The sequence below is a fragment of the Panicum virgatum genome, chromosome 2N, assembly GCF_016808335.1.
Source record: "Panicum virgatum strain AP13 chromosome 2N, P.virgatum_v5, whole genome shotgun sequence".
NCBI lineage: Eukaryota > Viridiplantae > Streptophyta > Magnoliopsida > Poales > Poaceae > Panicum > Panicum virgatum.
Window position 1 is genome coordinate 15,813,509 of NC_053146.1, and position 18,393 is coordinate 15,831,901.

The window sequence follows — 18,393 nt, forward strand, 5'->3', positions numbered from 1 at the left end:
TGGTTATCAAATACTGTTAGCTATCCTCTTCCTAGTCCTAGATAAGCAAAATGCTATGTATGTTGCATCTACAGCAAAATTGGGCAAGCATCGGTGCTATTGCTGAATGTGTTGACGACTGAATGTTCTAACTTCTGAGAGTCCTCTGCTTTCGTCGTCATTCCGTTAAGCATCGGTGCTATTGAACAATTGGACGTTGCAGCGGTTGCTGATGTTCCAACATGAGCAAAAGAGCAGGGAAACAACTTGGCCTGAACACTGAAATCAAAACCATCAGCGCTAGGATAAAGCCATCACGCAGTGGTCGGAGCAAGCGCAAATCGCGAGGACTAAATCCCATTGCCAAGAAGGTTTTCGTCTCAATACAACTAGGACAAATAAGAAAGTTCCACTTTGCTTACACCCAACGACGCTTTGGCCGAGTGGTTAAGGCGTGTGCCTGCTAAGTACATGGGGTTTCCCCGCGAGAGTTCGAATCTCTCAGGCGTCGTCTCATTTTTCCCGCTTTTATTCTTTTCGCTACTGTTTTTTTTTTTTGCCTTTTTTTTGATTGTTGAAGCCTACGACTTGCCAGCTCGCCGTTGAGCGTCGGCAACCGTTGAGAGATGGATGCGGGACGGGCGGACGGAGTCAGGTCATCCGGGACGTAGCAGCAGCGGCGGCAAGTCATCATCGCCCTCCGGCAGATCGAGATCGCTGAGGCCAAGCTGTTTGATCGCCGACCATCCGCAGCTGCCCGAGGCTCGTCGCAATCTCGATCCGCGTCGGCTCACGCCGTCGTGTCGTGTCGTCCTGCGCCACATAGCACAAGTTTTTTTTTTCTTTCCTTTTTGAGCATCGCCACATAGCACAAGTGCCCGGACCTCGGAGTCCACCAACGTGATCCGCTCATCCGCACCGCACTGCCGCCGTTTTCATGGGCCGCCCGTGTGCAGCTGCAGTTTTAGGCCTGCGCGTTGCTACTCTGTTGTTTGTGGATCTCTTCCAGTGCCTGCTGGTGCTGCTTATGCTTTGGGCTCCTTGTCTGATCTCGGTTTGGGCTGCCGGTGCTCGCTGCCCTTTTCTTTTCTTTGACTTTCTCACTGTTTTTTTTTGTCCCAACAGCCAACCAGCCCAATAAACATTGGGCAGTCAACTGCATAAATTTGTTTCTTTTTATGTTGACACTAATTTGCGCTAAACACACTCAGAACGCGCTAGAACGCGCGAGAACGATCAACATCAACAAAACTCTGGGCGAATTTGTCTGACCGGTTGCGCCGACCGGTCTGACCGGTATGTGCAGAGTTTCACGTCGAGCCTAGGAACACGAGCTCGGGAGGGACCCCGTCGGAGCTCGCGTAGCTAGGGTTGCCCTGAGGTTGGCAATGCCACTCAAAACGCATTCGAACGTCGTCGGGACGCAGGAAGAACAACAAACTAGGATTTGGAAAAGCTAGGGTTTAAGAGAACAAAAGTAGATGTAAATTGTATTGATTCGATTGGGAATACTTCAATCGGCCTTAGCCTTTATATTTATATACCGAGGAAGTCGTACCCTTTTCCAAGTCGGTTTACACAAAGATTATAAAAATAAAACAAAACCTTCTCGGACTAGAACTGGGCAGGCCGGTCTGACCGGTCGGCCCGACTGGTCAGACCGGTCGGTCTCTGACTGCCAAATTTAGCTGTCAACATATGCCCCCTGCGTTTTGGTGAGTTTTACAAGCCAAAAAACAAAAACTAGCCTAATATACATGTTTTACACAGATTACACAGGCCTAAAAAATAAGGCAAGGGCGATACCCAATATCGGCCGTCTTCATCTTTATGCACTCTGCGACACGCTGGGATAATATTTCTCCAAATACCTCCCATTGATAGCTCTTGGTAGACGCCCACCTTGCACTGTCTCCAATATATATGAATTCCTGGAGATAACCTTAATGAATGTACAGCCCTTCCCAACTTGGCAACCATTTACCAAACTTATTGTTTTTCATCCCAAGAGGCAAAATCATCTTCCAAACCAGATCTCCAACCTGAAAAATTTAACTTTGAAAAATTTAACTTTTACCTTCTTGCTGTAAGCTCTGGCCACCCGAAACTTGTCCTTCTCAATCTTCTTTAGAGCCCTCAAACACTTGTCGGTGACCTCATCAATATTACCCTTCATCAAGTCATGGAAATCAACAGCGAAAAGGTAATTTTGTTTTGCCAATCTATAAGTGTGACAGAACCGGCCAAATTAAAATGGTTTAAGTGGGCTAATTATCATCTTAAGCATTAATCAAGTTACCACGCACTTAAAATAGTGTAATCTGGCAGCCTGTTGGGTTAAGGATCGAAAACACTGGAAGTCTCGCACGAAGACGAGCACAGATGATTACAAGCAAACAAAAGTTTTCAGATTTAAATTACAAAGCAGAGATTTACAAATTAAGTTTAAGAAAAATTTCAGAGTTCAACAAGCAGCGGAATTTAAATAAAAGCTCAGTTTGAAAACAACGTTATCTATGAAGTCGAAAGGATGTCACATCGAGCCCACCGACATGAATCTTGATTAGCTTCAACCAGCAGCAACTACCTGAAAACAGGGTGACAACAAACCCTGAGTATACTAATACTCAGCAAGACTTACCCGACTATTAGTATATACTTAGCCGACTCCTAGACATGCAAAGCTTTTTGGCTCTGGGGTTATTTTGTTGAAAAGCCACTAATGGTGGATCCTTACTTTCAATATTTTAGCTCAAGTTTAATGTAACCATCTAGGTTTGCATAAACATCTTGAACAAACATGATATATCACATTAATCTTCCAAGAATATCATAATCATATCTCATCTTATTCCAATTCTTTACTACGATGTGACATAGTGACCAAGGCTCCCATATCCGCGAGTCACGGCGAATCCCGATCCGATTTAACCTTGCAAGGTGGACCTAACTCACACGACACATGCAAGCCACACTGGACCACACATGTCAACTGTTCCCATCATTACCACGACATCTGAACCACTCCTGCTAAAACCCAGGTGTTGGGCCCCTCATGGTGAACTCCCAGAGAACCCGAAGGCGACATCCTATCCAACACCCGTCAACTCCCACGCCCAGCGTAGCAGGTCGGAATTCAAAGTATTGTTGTAAAGCAGTACACAGCTTACTAGTTTCGACTAACTCATACTTCTATCAACAATGCCAACAACGGTACGGTCCTCAATCGACACAGGCGGAGGCTCACTTTCTATTCATTCCATATCCATAACCAAATTCATCTCCGCCTGGTCTCCATTTTCTGTCCTCTTTGATTGGTAAACGATGCTCAACGAGATCATGACTCAAACCAGGCATTTCATGATACTCCCAAGCAAAGCAATCAACATATTCTTTTAATAAATTAATCAAATCGGCTTTATATTCAACCGATAAATTTTTGTTTACAAAAGTCGGCCTAGGAATAGTCCCATCACCAATGTCTACTTTTCCTAAAGGATCAGCCAATGTAAATGTTGGAATATGTATGTTTGCATCCCAGTATCGCGCGCGTGTAATAAACACGCGCATGTCCCTCGCCACGGCGCAGAAGGGAACCAGCACTGTGGCCGAGTACTTCGGCCGCATGAAGGGACTGGCGGATGAGATGGCATCCGCCGAAAAGAAGCTCGACGACGAGGAGTTGTCATCGTACATCTTGGCCAGGTTGGATCTCGACTTCAACCCAATTGTCTCCGCCATCACCGCAAGGAGTGAACCCCTGACCTTGGGGGAACTCTACACCCAGCTCGTCGGCTTCGAGCAGCGGCTCAACCTGCTGCAGGGAGGAGGATCCAACTCCTCGGCGAACATGGCTGCGCGTGGTGGACGTGGCCATTCACGTGGAAGCTATGGTGGCCGTGGCGGAGGACGCAGACGCGGACATGGCCGCGGCGCTGATCGTCATGGTTCCAACTCTGGATCCAATTCCGAGCGTCCCACCTGTCAACTGTGTGGGAAGTAGGGCCACACTGTCATCCGCTGCTACAAGAGGTTTGATGCATCATTCCAAGGCCCGTCCGAGAAGTCTGTTTCTGCTGCAACAACTTCATCCTACAACATCGACACCAACTGGTACACTGATACTGGAGCTTCAGATCATGTGACTGGTGAACTTGTGAAGCTCACCATGAGAGACAGGTACCAGGGTGGTGATCAGGTCCACACTGCAAGTGGAGCAGGTATGGAGATTGAACAGATTGGTCATAGCATTGTTCATGCCCACAATCGTAATCTTCACTTAAATAATGTTCTTTATGTCCAACAAGCCAGCAAAAGCTTAGTTTCAGTTCATAAGCTTGCTTCTGATAATAATGTCTTCCTTGAGTTTCATCCCAACTATTTTTTTATCAAGGATCGGGAAACGAAGAGAGTTCTTCTGCAAGGCAGATGTGAAGGAGGACTCTACCCCTTGAAGCCTTTTCCCCAAAATAAAAGGATGCTTGCCTCCGTCAAGCTATCGTCTTCGTTGTGGCACAATCGACTTGGCCACCCCTCTTCTTCTATTATTCAGCAGATCATAAATAAAAATAAACTTCCTGTTGCCTCTGAATCAAATGATAAACATGTGTGTGATGCTTGTCAACAAGGGAAAAGTCATCAATTGCCATATGCCCGATCTTCTAGTGTGTCGCATAATCCTCTTGACCTTATTTTTTCTGATGTTTGGGGACCAGGACCAACCTCGGTTGGGAAAAATAACTTTTATGTGAGTTTCATTGATGACTTTAGTAAATTCACATGGATATATCTTCTGCGTCACAAGTCTGAAGTTTTTCAATGCTTTCATGATTTCCAAAATCTTGTTGAAAAGTTGTTTGATCGAAAAATCCTAGCTATTCAAACAGATTGGGGGGGGGGGTGAGTATCAAAAGTTGAATACTTTTTTTCCAACGCATTGGTATATCCCATCATGTTTCTTGTCCCTATGCTCATCAGCAAAATGGATCTGCTGAGAGGAAACATCGCCACATTGTTGAAGTAGGACTCTCGCTTCTTGCTCAGGCTTCTATGCCTCTAAAATTTTGGGATGAAGCTTTTCTTATCGCCACATATCTCATCAACCGATTGCCCAGTCCAGTGATCCAAAATCAAACTCCTTTTGAACGCTTGTTTCATCAAACTCCCAACTATGAAATGCTTCGAACCTTTGGGTGTGCATGCTGGCCGAACTTACGTCCCTACACCAATCACAAACTCCAATTTCGCTCGAAGCAATGTGTTTTTCCAGGCTATAGCATAATGCACAAAGGGTTCAAATGTTTGGATCCTTCTACAGGGCGTGTTTACATCTCTAGGGATGTGGTTTTTGATGAGATTGTTTACCCTTTCTCTAAACTTCATCCTAATGCTGGTAGTCGCTTACGATCTGAGATCCTACTTCTTCCAGATACATTAAAAAATCCTTCATTTGGGGCTGACAATGACTATGATGCATCTGTTGTTTCTCCTAACAATTCCACTGAGTCTTTGGATGCAGCAGCAGAAGAAAATGGGCATCACGTCCTGCTTCCAACGCCGGTCTTTGGTGCATCTAGCGCTGGAATGTTTCCCGAGGATGGTCCTCTTGCGCCAACATCTGCTTCGGATCAGCCAGCAGCAGCTTCTGCCTCCCAGCCGATTGTCACGGCTACTGAACCTGATGCGCCGGCCTCACTTGGTGATACTTTCCAGCCTCCCGTTGCCCTAGTTGTCACACAGCCGCCTGCTCTGATGCATGGGGGGGGGGTAGGTGCACTTGACCAGCATACTGAGGATCAACACACCAATGTACCAGTACAAACATCTTCTGCTCCTGCAAGCTCTGAAGTGCAAAATCAGCGACCTGTTACACATCTTCAACATGGCATAAGAAAGCCCAAGGTATTCACTGATGGTCGAGTTCGTTGGTGCAATTTAGCCTTGACATCTGAACCTTCTACTCTTCAAGAAGCTCTGAGTAATGCAAATTGGAAATTAGCTATGGATAAAGAATATGATGCTCTATTAAAAAATCAAACCTGGCATCTAGTACCACCACAGCAAGGTAAAAATGTTATAGATTGCAAATGGGTTTACAAACTGAAGAAGAAAGCTGATGGCACAATAGACAGATACAAAGCTCGATTAGTAGCCAAAGGTTTCAGACAAAGATATGGTATTGATTATGAGGATACCTTTAGTCCTGTAGTAAAATCTGCTACTATTCGTCTTGTGTTATCTATGGCAGTATCACAAGGATGGCATCTTCATCAGTTAGATGTTCAGAATGCTTTCCTTCATGGAATTCTAGAGGAAGAAGTATATATGCACCAACCACCCGGGTATGAAGACAGTATACATCCCAATTATATTTGCAAGCTAGACAAAGCTCTCTATGGTCTCAAACAAGCACCACGTGCATGGTATTCTCGCTTGAGTTCCAAACTTCAACAGCTCGGGTTTGTTCCATCCAAAACAAACACCTCATTATTCTATTATTCCAAGGGCAAGCATACAATATTTATTTTGGTGTATGTTGATGACATAATTATTGCTAGTTCATCTCAAGAGGTAGTGCAGGCTCTACTTGCAGATTTAGAGAAAGATTTTGCCTTGAAGGATCTTGGTGATCTGCATTATTTTCTCGGTATACAGGTGCAAAGGACCAAGGCAGGTCTTCTGCTATGTCAAGGAAATTATGCATCTGAAATACTCCAGCGTGTCAACATGAGTGCGTGTAAGCCTATAAACACTCCTCTTGCCACAACAGAAAAATTGTCAAAAGCTGAAGGTGAACCCTTGGGGACTGATCACTCAACACGGTACAGAAGCATAGTTGGAGCTCTTCAATACCTTACTTTGACTCGTCCAGACATTTCTTTTTCAGTCAACAAGGTCTGTCAGTTTTTACATTGTCCAACTACAACTCATTTTGCTGCAGTCAAAAGAATATTAAGATATGTGAAAGGCACTCTAAATGTTGGGCTTGAAATCAGCAAGTCACCATCCATGCTGCTCAGTGCGTTTGCTGATGCAGATTGGGCTGGTTGCCCAGATGATCGCAGATCGACAGGAGGGTTCGCAATCTTCTTGGGTCCTAATCTGATCTCATGGAGCGCTAGAAAACAAGCAACAGTTTCTAGGTCTAGTACAGAGGCAGAATACAAGGCCCTTGCTAATGCAACAGCCGAGCTAATGTGGGTACAAAAGCTGTTGCGAGAACTGAAGATTCCTCATCCTCCAACAGCAAGGTTATGGTGTGACAATATTGGTGCTAAGTACCTATCTGAGAATCCAATTTTCCATGCTCGTACTAAGCACATAGAAATAGATTATCACTTCGTCAGGGAACAAGTGACACAGAAATTGCTTGAAGTAAGGTTTATTTCTACTGAAGATCAGGTAGCTGATGGCTTCACTAAAGCTTTGCCTGTTCAGAGATTATTGATGTTTCGACGTAATCTCAACTTGACAGATAGTTGCGATTAAGGGGGAGTGTTGGAATATGTCAAGATCTCCTGCTGTATCATGGTTCCAGAAATTGTGCAAATGATCTTCCAATCATCTAGAATAGGTAACATAGGATAATTTGTTTGTTTCCTTTTTGTTGTATCTTGTGTCTCAAGAACACTCTTGTACAAGCCACGCCAGGGGCTGTTCCTGGCCATATATAACACGCAACCGTGATCCCTAAGGGGTAATCACATTTACACCAAAATTCACAGTAAACCCTTGACCCAACTTGACCAGATTATTAAAATCTTCAATGGCTTCACAAATATCGTTCGTACGGGCCCAATATTGATCTAGCCTCTGCTGCAGCCACTCTGAGTTGGACCGGTCTGACCGGTCAGGGTATCCGGTCTGACCGGTCGGCTCTGTGTGTCGGTCTGGTTCAGATCGGTCTGACTTGTCGGTGCAGGCGGTCTGACCGATCGCCTCTAGAACTTCTGCTGAGCTCATTTGATTCACATTAAATGATTTAGCCGATTGTCCATCGGCTTTAGCACAAACAAAACCATCCTTGGTGCAGCTGATCAAATCATAATCGCACAGATCCACTCCCGATAAACACTTGACATTGTCATGTGCACCAATAGAATCGAAATCGGCCATAGCAACAAAAGATGAAGTGTCCCTATGAACTACCTCAATCTCATCGCCGATCCACTGAATAAGAATCTGATGCAAGGTAGTGGGAACAGACTGGTTTTCATGGATCCAATCCCTCCCAAGAATTAAATTGAAGTTACCTTGCACCTCTGAGACGAAGAAGGCTGTAGCAAGTGTCTTACTCCCAATGGTGAGCTCCATGGAAGCAACTCCTTTGGCACCAATAGGCTCGCTCCCACCAATGCTGCTAATCGTCATGTTGGTCTTAATCAGCTCTTCGTCTTGACCACCAAGCTTCTTATATAAAGAGTGGGGCATATGGTTCTGGAACACGGCTTCACGAGGCCCAAACTGAAGATGAGCCATGTCCTCCTCTGGAACCACGAAGTAATCCGAAGATAAACGCACAATATTGATTTCCATGTTGGTACGCTCCGGAGATGCTTCATAATCCAACAATTCCTCATCCTCTGGCATTGGAGGAACTGCTGGGGCTTCATCAACAGAAGAAAACGAAACAAGCACTGCTGATTTGGCTATTGGCTCTGCACTGGGCTTGACCGGTCTGACCGGTTGCTCAGGGAGGTCAGACTGGTCTGGCTCACCGGACTGACCGGTCGGCAGTAGCGGTCCAACCGGTCCTGCTGGCTGGTCAGCTGATTTGACCTGCCATACTTTGCCTTGAGAGATCATGGGTCTGTACTTGTTGAAGTGTTCATCCCTCATCTTCTCTGCCTCTAGCTCCTTCTCCTTGTTGCGAAGGCGCTGCAACTTCCTGTTTTGTGTGTGAGATAAGCCTGGAGGACACCATCTAGGTTGGTGGTACTTGTCTGTTGTGCTTTTACTGCTACCGGCCTCATGACCATTAGCCATGACCGGCCTTTGCACAGGAATATCAACCGATTTTTTAATAACCATCGGTTCTTTGACCGCAACCTTTATAGCCACCTTGATTTCGTCGATCTGAATAAAAGCATCGGCTTTAAGCTTCTCTGAATCAACAATAAGCTTTGGCTCTTCCCACTTTTCCTTGACGCCGTATTCCATCCTTGGAAGAGGAGTTTTGCCTGGCCTCTGATGAGACCGGTCTGACCGGTCGATGGTGACCGATCTGACCGGTGCGGCCCGCTGCACGAGACCCAATTGGTGCGGTCCCAATCGGTCATGCACGGGTCTCCTGGAACTTTCCTCTTAATGATATGTAGGATAAGGCATCGGGAAACACTGCATCCAAATTCCTTCATGCTCCCATGCAAGATTTTTAGCATTTTATGCCAGCGGCACCCACGGCATTGTAGCGTACACCTTCTGAGGAGGAAACAGTGTGACAACCTCACCCCTGCGCCTACTGGATTCCCTCTTCTGGGATACTGGATAGTCATGGCATGGCGGTGAGCGTGGTCTTTTTAACGGCCGATCCATCTGAACGGCCTTTGTATACTTGTTCAACAACTGATTAAAGGTGGGATTCTGATTAGCAGCTCTTCCCTGCACCTTTACCTCATTGGTTTTCTAAGTACCCACTTCCGGATGCTTCGGCTTGAAAATCCGGAGACGGTCACTGGGCCGGTCTGACTGGCTGGAGGAGCCGGTCTGACCGGTCGGACCGGTCTGACCGGTCGGAGAAACCTGTTTGACCGGTCGTGCCTGGGCAGCAAACCGACTGTCTGGTGGAGAGCTCACTTGCCCCCCGAGCCTTGGAGCTCTGATGGTGATCTTCAGAGTGTATTTGCCATCATCAGTTTTCTCTTTAACAACCTCTCTGGACAGAATCTTGTCATTAGCATTCATCGGCCTTGGATCACCAATGACAATGTTCTTCCCCTTAGCTCCTTCGGCTTGATCCAGCCGAATGAGTATCTTTGGATTGTTCAATTCCAGCATTTGAACAGGGAAAGGAGCCTTGTCAATTTGCATCTCAGAAAGTACCATCGTCCTTCATTAATGGCCGATTGTACCTGTCAACGGAAAATATTACAATCATTAGTTGCATGGGATGTAGAGTTGTGCCACTTACAATATGCATGTCGTTTAAGCTCCTCGGGCGACAATATAGCCTGTGATAATCGGATGTTCCCATTTTAAGCAACTCATCAAAAATCTGATCGCATTTAGAAACATCAAAGGTAAATTTCAGCTCCTCCTGCCGATTCTTTTGAATCGGCTTGAGATATGGAACCGAACCGGGTTTGGCCTTTGATGGCCAAACAAATTCAGCAGCATACACTTCCTTGCTCTCATCGTCCGAACTATCGGAATTGTGATCAAGAAGATGAGTGTTGGACCGATGAGGCTTGTAAGTGTCTTTGGCATTCTTAAGCTTAAACTCCAAACCCAAGACTTTTATTTGCAAATAATTAACCGTATGATATTCAAAGCCTTTGAGTTTCTCTTTCAAATAAGAACGTAAGTCATTAAACGCCAAATCTGCCAAATCTTTTTCAGAAATCATCAAACTAAAGCATCGGTTTTTAATTTCTTTAAATCTCTTGAAATAATCAGAAGCATGCTCATCTCGGCCATGCCTAACCGATATCAAGTCCGACAATTTTGCTTTAGTTTTCCCACTAAAAAGTGCTCATGAAACTTATGATCCAACTAATTCCAATTGCGAATAGAATTTGGAGCAAGTGAGAAAAATCACGAGAAAACCGTTCCAGTCAAAGATAAAGAAAATAAACGCACACGCAAAGCATCATTGAAACTAGTTTCCCCCAATTGCAAAATATATTGACTTACATGTTCCCAAGTCGTACGAGAATCATCACCATTAAATTTAGTAAACTCAGGAACACGCCAACCAGCAGGATAAGAAACAAAATCAAACTCAGGAGGATAAAACGCGAGCTACCCATATCCACCCCAAGTTTACTTTTAATCATATTAGCCAGATGCTCTTTGAACTTAAGGAGATCAGCCTGATAATGTGCGTTGGTATAAAAGTTAGAATAATGACGATGTGCATTGGCATGTGTCATCATCTGTGTAGATATTGGGATCGGTCCTTGGTTAGGTCCAGATCCTCGTGACCTGCCTGCTACAATGGTAGTGCGAGGCGGTGTATATATAGACAATTCATTGATTCGGCTAGGGGTAGCCGAACCTGGAATCGTCTCAAGGGGCATCGGTGATGGCGTCATCCCTGCGTGACCTGTCTGACCGGTTGCATAACCGGTCTGACCGGTCGGGCCGATCTGACCGGTCGGTGAGATCTGTTCAGCCGGCGCCGCGTACATGGACGATGGTGGTGGTGTTTGCCCTGGAAACGAGTTCGGCGGCATACCATAAAACGGTTCAGATGTGAACTCAGGAGTAGCCGAACTCGGATCTGATGAATGAGGATCTACCATAGGTTTTTTACCTTTAAGCGCATCGATATCACTATTCATCTTAGCCAAAATATCACCCACAGCAGTTTGTGCAGCAACAAGTTTTTGTTCTACCATGAGCGACATTTTCTCAAACATGTCAGAGGGAGAGGTGCTTACACTGGGGATCTCTTCAATCTTATCTTTGTTAAGCTTGAGAGACAGGATGAACTCCTCAACCCTCTTGACGAGGCCACCACGATCCTTCTTGAAGCCCTTCAGAAATTGAGCTTTGACATGTTTTTCAAGAAGCAAGTACGCCTTGCGCTCCTCCTCGCTGAGCTCCTCAATTGTAGTCGTGATGATGTTTTCCTTGTTGATCTCGGAAGAGCCCATCTTCTTTGAGAACTAGATTAGATTGGTTTTAAAACCAGATTAAATTTGTCCCCAGTGGAGTCGCCAAAAAGTGTGTTGACACTAATTTGCACTAAACACACTCGAATGCGCTAGAACGCGTGAACGATCGTCAGAACGATCAACACCAGCAAAATCCTGGGTGAACCGGTCTGACCGGTTGCGCCGACCGTTCTGACCAGTTTGCGCAGAGTTTCACATCGAGCCTAGGAACACGAGCTCGGGAGGGACCCCGTCGGAGCTCGCGCAGCTAGGGTTGCCCTGAGGTTGGCAAGGCCACTCAGAACGCAGGAAGAACATCAAACTAGAGTTTGAAAAAGCTAGAGTTTGAGAGAACAAAAGTAGATGTAAATTATATTGATTCGATTCGGAATCCTCAATCGGCCTTAGCCTTTATATTTATAGGCTAGGGAAGTCATACTCCTTTTCCAAGTCGGGTTACACAAAGATTCTAAAAATAAAATGAAACCTACTCGGACTAGAACTGGGCAGACCGGTCTGACCAGTCGGCTCGATCGGTCAGACTGGTCGGCCTCTGACTGCCAAATTTGGCTGTCAGCACTTTATTTCTTCTATAATATTTTCCTCTATTATTCTCTATTTTCTTTTTTCTATGGATGAAGTCTATAAATGTTACAAATATAGTAATACTTAATATTTTTTCTTTTTCTTATGTTTTCTTATAGTTTGCCAGTTATTCCCTATCTGATATTTTCATTCATTCTTTTGTTTCTTAATTTACTATTTTTTATTTAGTTAGTGTTTCTTATCTCTTTTATTTAGTTTTCTTTGACAAGTCTGCTTATAGACTTCTTTCTTTTCTTTTTTTTTGTCCTCATAATCTTTTTCTTCTTTTTCTATATTTATTTTGTATTCTTGTTTTATACTTTTGTGACCATGTAGATATTTTTATATTTTAACTGAATTTTTCTTATTTGGAATATGTTTCTCAAAATATTTTATTTTGATTTAATTTGTTGGTCGATGAATACGTTTCGTTCACTTTTATAGAATAATCTTTTTTAATACTGAATTATTAGTTCTCATTGTGGACTAAGTTGTTCTACGATGCTGACTCATTTGTTTGTGATATTCATTTTCCATTATTTGTCCTATACAGTCAAATATTCGCAATGTTCAATATTTTGTTTGTAATATATTATTATTTATTTGTCATGTTTAACTTTGTTCGTTGAAAGTTATATGTTCATGTTATATTTGATCCTATTAGCCAAAATTTATTATTTAGTATTAACTTTCAAAAAAATTAATGCAAAGATAGGCAATTATGATCTTATTTTGAAGATCTTGTTATAAGAAAGATAATGGTGCAATCGAAATTTAATTTGGATACATAATTTAAGATTTATATGTTTTTTTTAGTTTGGAACTCACGGTAATGTCATCTATTTTTGTCTCCACTTGCATGCATGCATTTCTTATTCTCTTTCCTCTTTTGGGAGTACTACTCGTGATGCTAAATTTTCATGAAGTCTGTGGGGCTGGTGAATTAAATAGAGTATGTTGGGCTAACGGCCCATTTAATCGCCCTATGGAGAAAAACTTTTCAGGTGATAGTTGTTGGTTTATCGTCTCTTGTGATATATAGTCACACCCCTCATGATTACTGCTCATTCTTTCTTGTCCATGATGTGCGGGATCTGCAGCATTGGTATTTCCTTCGATTTTGAGCTAGAACTAAGGCCTGGAACCATGATCTTTCAAAGTGTAGATGATATATTTGGTATACAATTTTATAAAATATTTTGTCCAAACTCGACTTTGCTTGTGAGATATATGACAAATGGGAATATGGATAAAGGATCTATATTTAAAATGTACTATTTATACTACCTCTATGCCAATTGGGAAAGCAGATTGCAGAGAGATGAAGAATAATCACTAGAGAAAACTGCAAGCATTCAGGAACCCATGCATTCCGTCCTCGTTTTCTTCTAGGAGAAGATAGTAGAAAAGTGCTACAAATCAAAGGAGTACAACTGAAACCGATGGAGTCACCAGCTTGGTTGCGGTGTGTAGTATTATAAAGCTAGAGACATATTTGGCAGTGCTTTGAACCAAATGGCAGAAGTATGGATCGATTAAGAAAGGAAATAATGTTTTGTACACCAAACTGGAAATAACTATAAGAAAACTAAATTGAGACGGGGCGATGGATTGCTCTTCTCCTTCAATTCATTTTCCTGATGCCACTCAGCCCGAATAAGTGGTGCACCTATATTGTCTTATCCGAAGTCAAGCAGTCATCATCAAGAATTGTGAAGACTATGTGTACTATGTTATTTGCTGCCTATATGAGAGTGTGGTTTTCAGGTTTTGGTTTTAGAGGAACTAGTGTTGTGCATATATAGATCGTAGATCTACAGCTCTTCTCCTTATGTTTATGGTATGCTAGACATATATATACTAAATAATCAGATCATGAGGGAGAGAGCACTCGATGGCCGTCTTATATATATATATATATATATATATATATATATATATATATATATATATATATATATATATATATATATATATATATATATATGAAGGTAGAATGAGTTTGTGGATGACATAGCTCAGCTTTGCCCCACGCCATGCTATATGATTGATGCATTTAATTACTTCGAGTGTCCCTTGGAGGTTGTAAAAAAAAACGTAACATCCATCCTGGGTAGCTTGATCATGGATTGGGTAGGATAATAACACGATGTTTTTTCTTCGGCCCGAACTCACTACTACATAAATAGTTTTTAGGGCGGGTAAAATTGTATTTGTAGGGGCGAGTACCGCACCCGTCCCTACTTCTCGCTGCTAAAAATACTATTTTCAAGTGCGGCAGCTGCCCGTCCCAACGAACCTGGCGAGCTGCATCTCCGTCGCGCACGCAGCACAGATCCGTGCCGCAGCTGCCGCATCGACACCTCCGTCGCCCGATCTACGGCCGCCGCCACCGGATCTGGCCGCGGGGAGGGCTGGGGAAGATGTCCGCCGGCCGGATCTGAGCCGGAGAGGAGCGTTGCCACTGCTGCCGCCGGGTGGTCCACCATCTAGGTTTCGAGCTAGGAGAGGGAGGATCACGGGTTGCCCCATGCTTCGCCCCGCCGCGTCGCCCCGTGCTCCGCCCGTCGCCGTAGCCCATCGTGCCTAGCTGCTGGAAGGGAGGAGGAAGAGATAAGGTGGAGTGAGGAGGAGATGCCAGCAAAAGATAAGAACGGAGGATAAAAGTGAAACGGAAAAGATATAGCTCGGGGATTGGGACAGACGTTTTCAGGGGCGGGCTGTATGGTCACCCGTCCCTGCAAATAGAGCTCATTTGTAGGGGCGGGTGATACTATCACCCGTTTTTAAAAATAGATTTTTAGTGGCGGGTTAATGCTACAGTGACCTCTCTTCATTTCTAGCAACGGGTTAGTTTTTCATCCGCCCCCTAGAAAAAAACAAGGTATTGCTACAAATCATTTTTGTAGTAGTGACTTGGCCTGACCAGACCACTGTGCTGGATTTTTTAGCCTGAGTTCAACCCAATATGTGGGGTCAAGTTAAACCTGATTTTTTATATAATTTTTTTGGATCGGGTATTTTTTCGATTTCGAGTCAAAAGATCGGCCCATGCCTGGCCAGATTTTTGTTGCCGGGTCGCAAAATTTGGTCTGAGCCTAGCCTATATATTAGTCGGGTTGTGTCAGATCATGTTTTTCTGAGCGGTTCGAATCAGATTTATCGAGTCACATGGCCCATGATCAGGTATAATCAGAGTTACACACACTCATTCATAGTTTGTGAGTTTTTACTGTCCTGCCGCTCGTCATGAGATAGCCAATTTCACTCCCCTTGCTCACGTCGGGGAGCCAAATTTACTGTCCTGTGTCAGCAAGGATATCCTGCTCGCGAGATTAAAGCTAGATGAGCCACCAAATCAAGGTCTGTAGCTGTCGAATCGAGTCCGCTGCCGTCGAATTGGGCCGTGCTGCCGCCAAATCGGTCGATTAGCCGCCGGATTAAGCTTGTCCACCGTCGATTCAGGTGCCGGTATGGTGCGCGAGGGCAGGAGGAACCAGGACCCCTCCTAGGCAAACGGCGAGGCGAGGTAAGGCGAGGCGAGGTAAGGCGAGCAGGCGAGGTGAGGCTAGGGGCGGAGAGGGATCCAAATGGACCCGTAGTTTTTGACTGAAGGGAGAGGAACGGGGAGAGACGAGATAGGAGTGGGAGGAGGAAGATGAGGATATTTTGGTCCAAAATCTTTCATAAGCGCATTGAAGAGGTACGTAGTTGTATATTTTCAAGAATTGTGAAATTGTAATGGTGTGTTTACAATATCATGAATAGTAACGGCAGATCTTTGAAGTCGGATAATTGTAATGGTATAGATCAAATTAACTCTTTAAAATAATAAGCTCATAAAAAGCCTGAAACTTACAGTAGTTAAATGCTAGTAAGTCCTACTCACTTTGTCCCAGAATATAACTATGTTTAGTTTGTTTCCCAAATTAAATCTTTTATACTTTGACTATGGATAGAAAAAGAAACCATAACGATTGACAATATAAAAATAACATTGGTTTATTCATCATGAAACTAACTATCATAACATGTAAGCTTTCTATTTAAAACATTCTATTTGAAATTAATTACTTTTGAAGCTATTGTTAGTGAAAGATGAAAATATTTGACTTTGAATATTCTAAACGTAGTTTTTTTTAATGGAGGGAGTAGTACTTTTTAGCGCACCAAAGGTCCAAATTACTGCTATGGTCCTTCAACAATACACCATTAAGCAGACATTGCTAGTCACTACAACCAAATATGAAAAAAAATAAATAAATTCAAAGATCAATTCACCGCGGTGGTTCAATCGAAGACATCATGTTGTTATATTGGGAAAAATCTGTCTTAATCAAAGACATTGCTCGATCGTGACCTACACAAACAACCATACAAATTATATGCCATCAACCTTCGTAACTCTATGAAATCAGTAACAAGTATGACATGCTGATTATCCTAGAAAAGGACATCGATCTCTTCTTCTCATAATTTGCAAGTTGGAACCCTGCATTGTCTCGTACATATATGGTTCGTGTTGTGGCCGACCCCATGCACAAAATTAAAGCTGTGGGTGGGTCGGTGGTAATCCAAACACCTGCTCGCCCGGCCAGGGGGTTGATGGCATGCACGCTCAGTCAAAAAAGAAGCAATGCAAGGATGTGTTCCCATGCAGAGCATGGCGAACAATGTTGCTGGCATGAACTTGAATATCAGAAGTTAGAACAACACTATTGGGAGAAACTCAGCACGGAGGATGTTTGGAAATGCTTCCTAACGCCTTCCAATACCTCCCAACGCCTACGCAAAAATAGCTATTTTGGTTGATTTTATTCGCACAAGAGCACTACGGTCGTTGCGCATCCCAACCCCCGTGCAGTAACCCACGACAGCCTCGACTGCCACGGCAGCGGCGTTCTCCCCTCGCCTCTGTTCCCTGCGCACGCGTGAGCAGAGCAAGGCTTAACTTTCATGGCGATCGCGGCCGCTGCCAGGTGCGTACGGACTCCGACGTACCCTGCAGGAGCTGGAAGAGGCTGCAGCCGGGTAAGTGCTCGTACACAACCAGCTTCTCCTCCTTGGAGTAGAAGGCCGTGGCGAGGTCGATGACGTTCTCGTGCCGGAGCTTGCCCAGGAGCTGCATGGTGTGTGTGAAGTCCCTGCGCGGCCGCTTCACGACGATGACGGGGCCGGCCTCGAGGGTCACCCGGTATGTGATCCCCAGCCGGCCCATGCCGAGCATCTCCGCCGTGGACCGGAACAGCTCGTCGATGTCGAATCTGGCCCTATCGTGAAGGATGAACTGCAGCTGGGCTCCCTTGACGGAGTCCGTGCTCCGGCTGCCGCTCGATCCCTCGGCCCTGCTCCACATTGTCCTTGATGTCCCCTGCTCTAGGCACTCCTGCGTAGTACGAGAAACACACTCAGGAACAACAACGTCGTCACAATAAAAAGACTCTAGGAAGCGAACTGAATTGTCAACTGCGGCATGGCCGCTGAGACGGACCTCCCGGCCCTTCTTGTGGTGCAGGAAGACAACGACCGCCAATATGAATAAGAACCCTAACTTTTACTCAAAATATTATTTCTATAATTACCATGAGAGACCGCAGCCCCGACGCCCGGCCGCTCCTCCTCGGGGCGGCTCGGGCGGACCCAGAAGCCCGGTGCCGCCGCTCCTCCAGCATTGCCTCCCACCCCTCGCCGTCGCTTGAGCGCCTGCCGGAAGCCTGCGCGGCCGCAAGGAAGGCGGCGGCGGGGCACCCTCCCCCTCCCTCCTCTTCCCTACTCCTCCTCACGCTCTTCTTGGTGGTGGTCTCACCCATGGCGTTGGCGGCGATTTCCGGTGGTCCGCGGCCGGATCCACCACGTGCGGGCCCGGATCCGCCTCTTCGGTCTCCGGATCTGCCCCCTCGGGGCCTCCTTGCGCCGGGAATTGGCGGCGGCGGCGCGACCCGGCTTCGGGGGCTCCTGCGGTCTGTGCACACCGGAATCGGCGGCGGCGCATCCCGGCATCGGCTGCGGCAGC

At 45.1% G+C, this 18,393-nt stretch overlaps 1 protein-coding gene and 2 non-coding genes across 3 annotated transcripts; 2 read left to right on the forward strand and 1 right to left on the reverse strand.

Moving 5' to 3' along the window:
* Positions 1-408: 408 nt before the first annotated feature.
* TRNAS-GCU lies at positions 409-490 on the forward strand. The gene has a single exon. It is a non-coding gene; the product is annotated as a tRNA-Ser (tRNA).
* Positions 491-3,643: 3,153 nt separating this feature from the next.
* On the forward strand, positions 3,644-3,782 carry LOC120663175. Its single transcript, XR_005670395.1, has one exon. It is a non-coding gene; the product is annotated as a small nucleolar RNA Z247 (small nucleolar RNA).
* A 7,222-nt stretch (positions 3,783-11,004) lies between these two features.
* On the reverse strand, positions 11,005-18,190 carry LOC120662442 (inactive leucine-rich repeat receptor-like serine/threonine-protein kinase At1g60630). The gene is made up of 4 exons (XM_039941588.1): positions 17,963-18,190; positions 17,368-17,766; positions 11,453-11,780; positions 11,005-11,009 (listed from the first exon to the last, which is right to left on the reverse strand). The coding sequence occupies exons 1-4, from the start codon at positions 18,188-18,190 to the stop codon at positions 11,005-11,007; spliced, it is 960 nt and encodes a 319-aa protein (XP_039797522.1).
* Positions 18,191-18,393: the final 203 nt, after the last annotated feature.

What these genes read in the sequence shown, in the direction of transcription:
- LOC120662442 (XM_039941588.1), bottom strand. Translation starts at nt 18,190, where the DNA reads ATGGGTGAGACCACCACCAAGAAGAGCGTGAGGAGGAGTAGGGAAGAG. An exon ending in CGGGGCTGCGGTCTCTCATG is followed by an intron (nt 17,767 to 17,962) that starts GTAATTATAGAA and finishes CGTACTACGCAG; the next exon opens with GAGTGCCTAGAGCAGGGGAC. An exon ending in TGCAGGGTACGTCGGAGTCC is followed by an intron (nt 11,781 to 17,367) that starts GTACGCACCTGG and finishes GGCTCTTCCGAG; the next exon opens with ATCAACAAGGAAAACATCAT.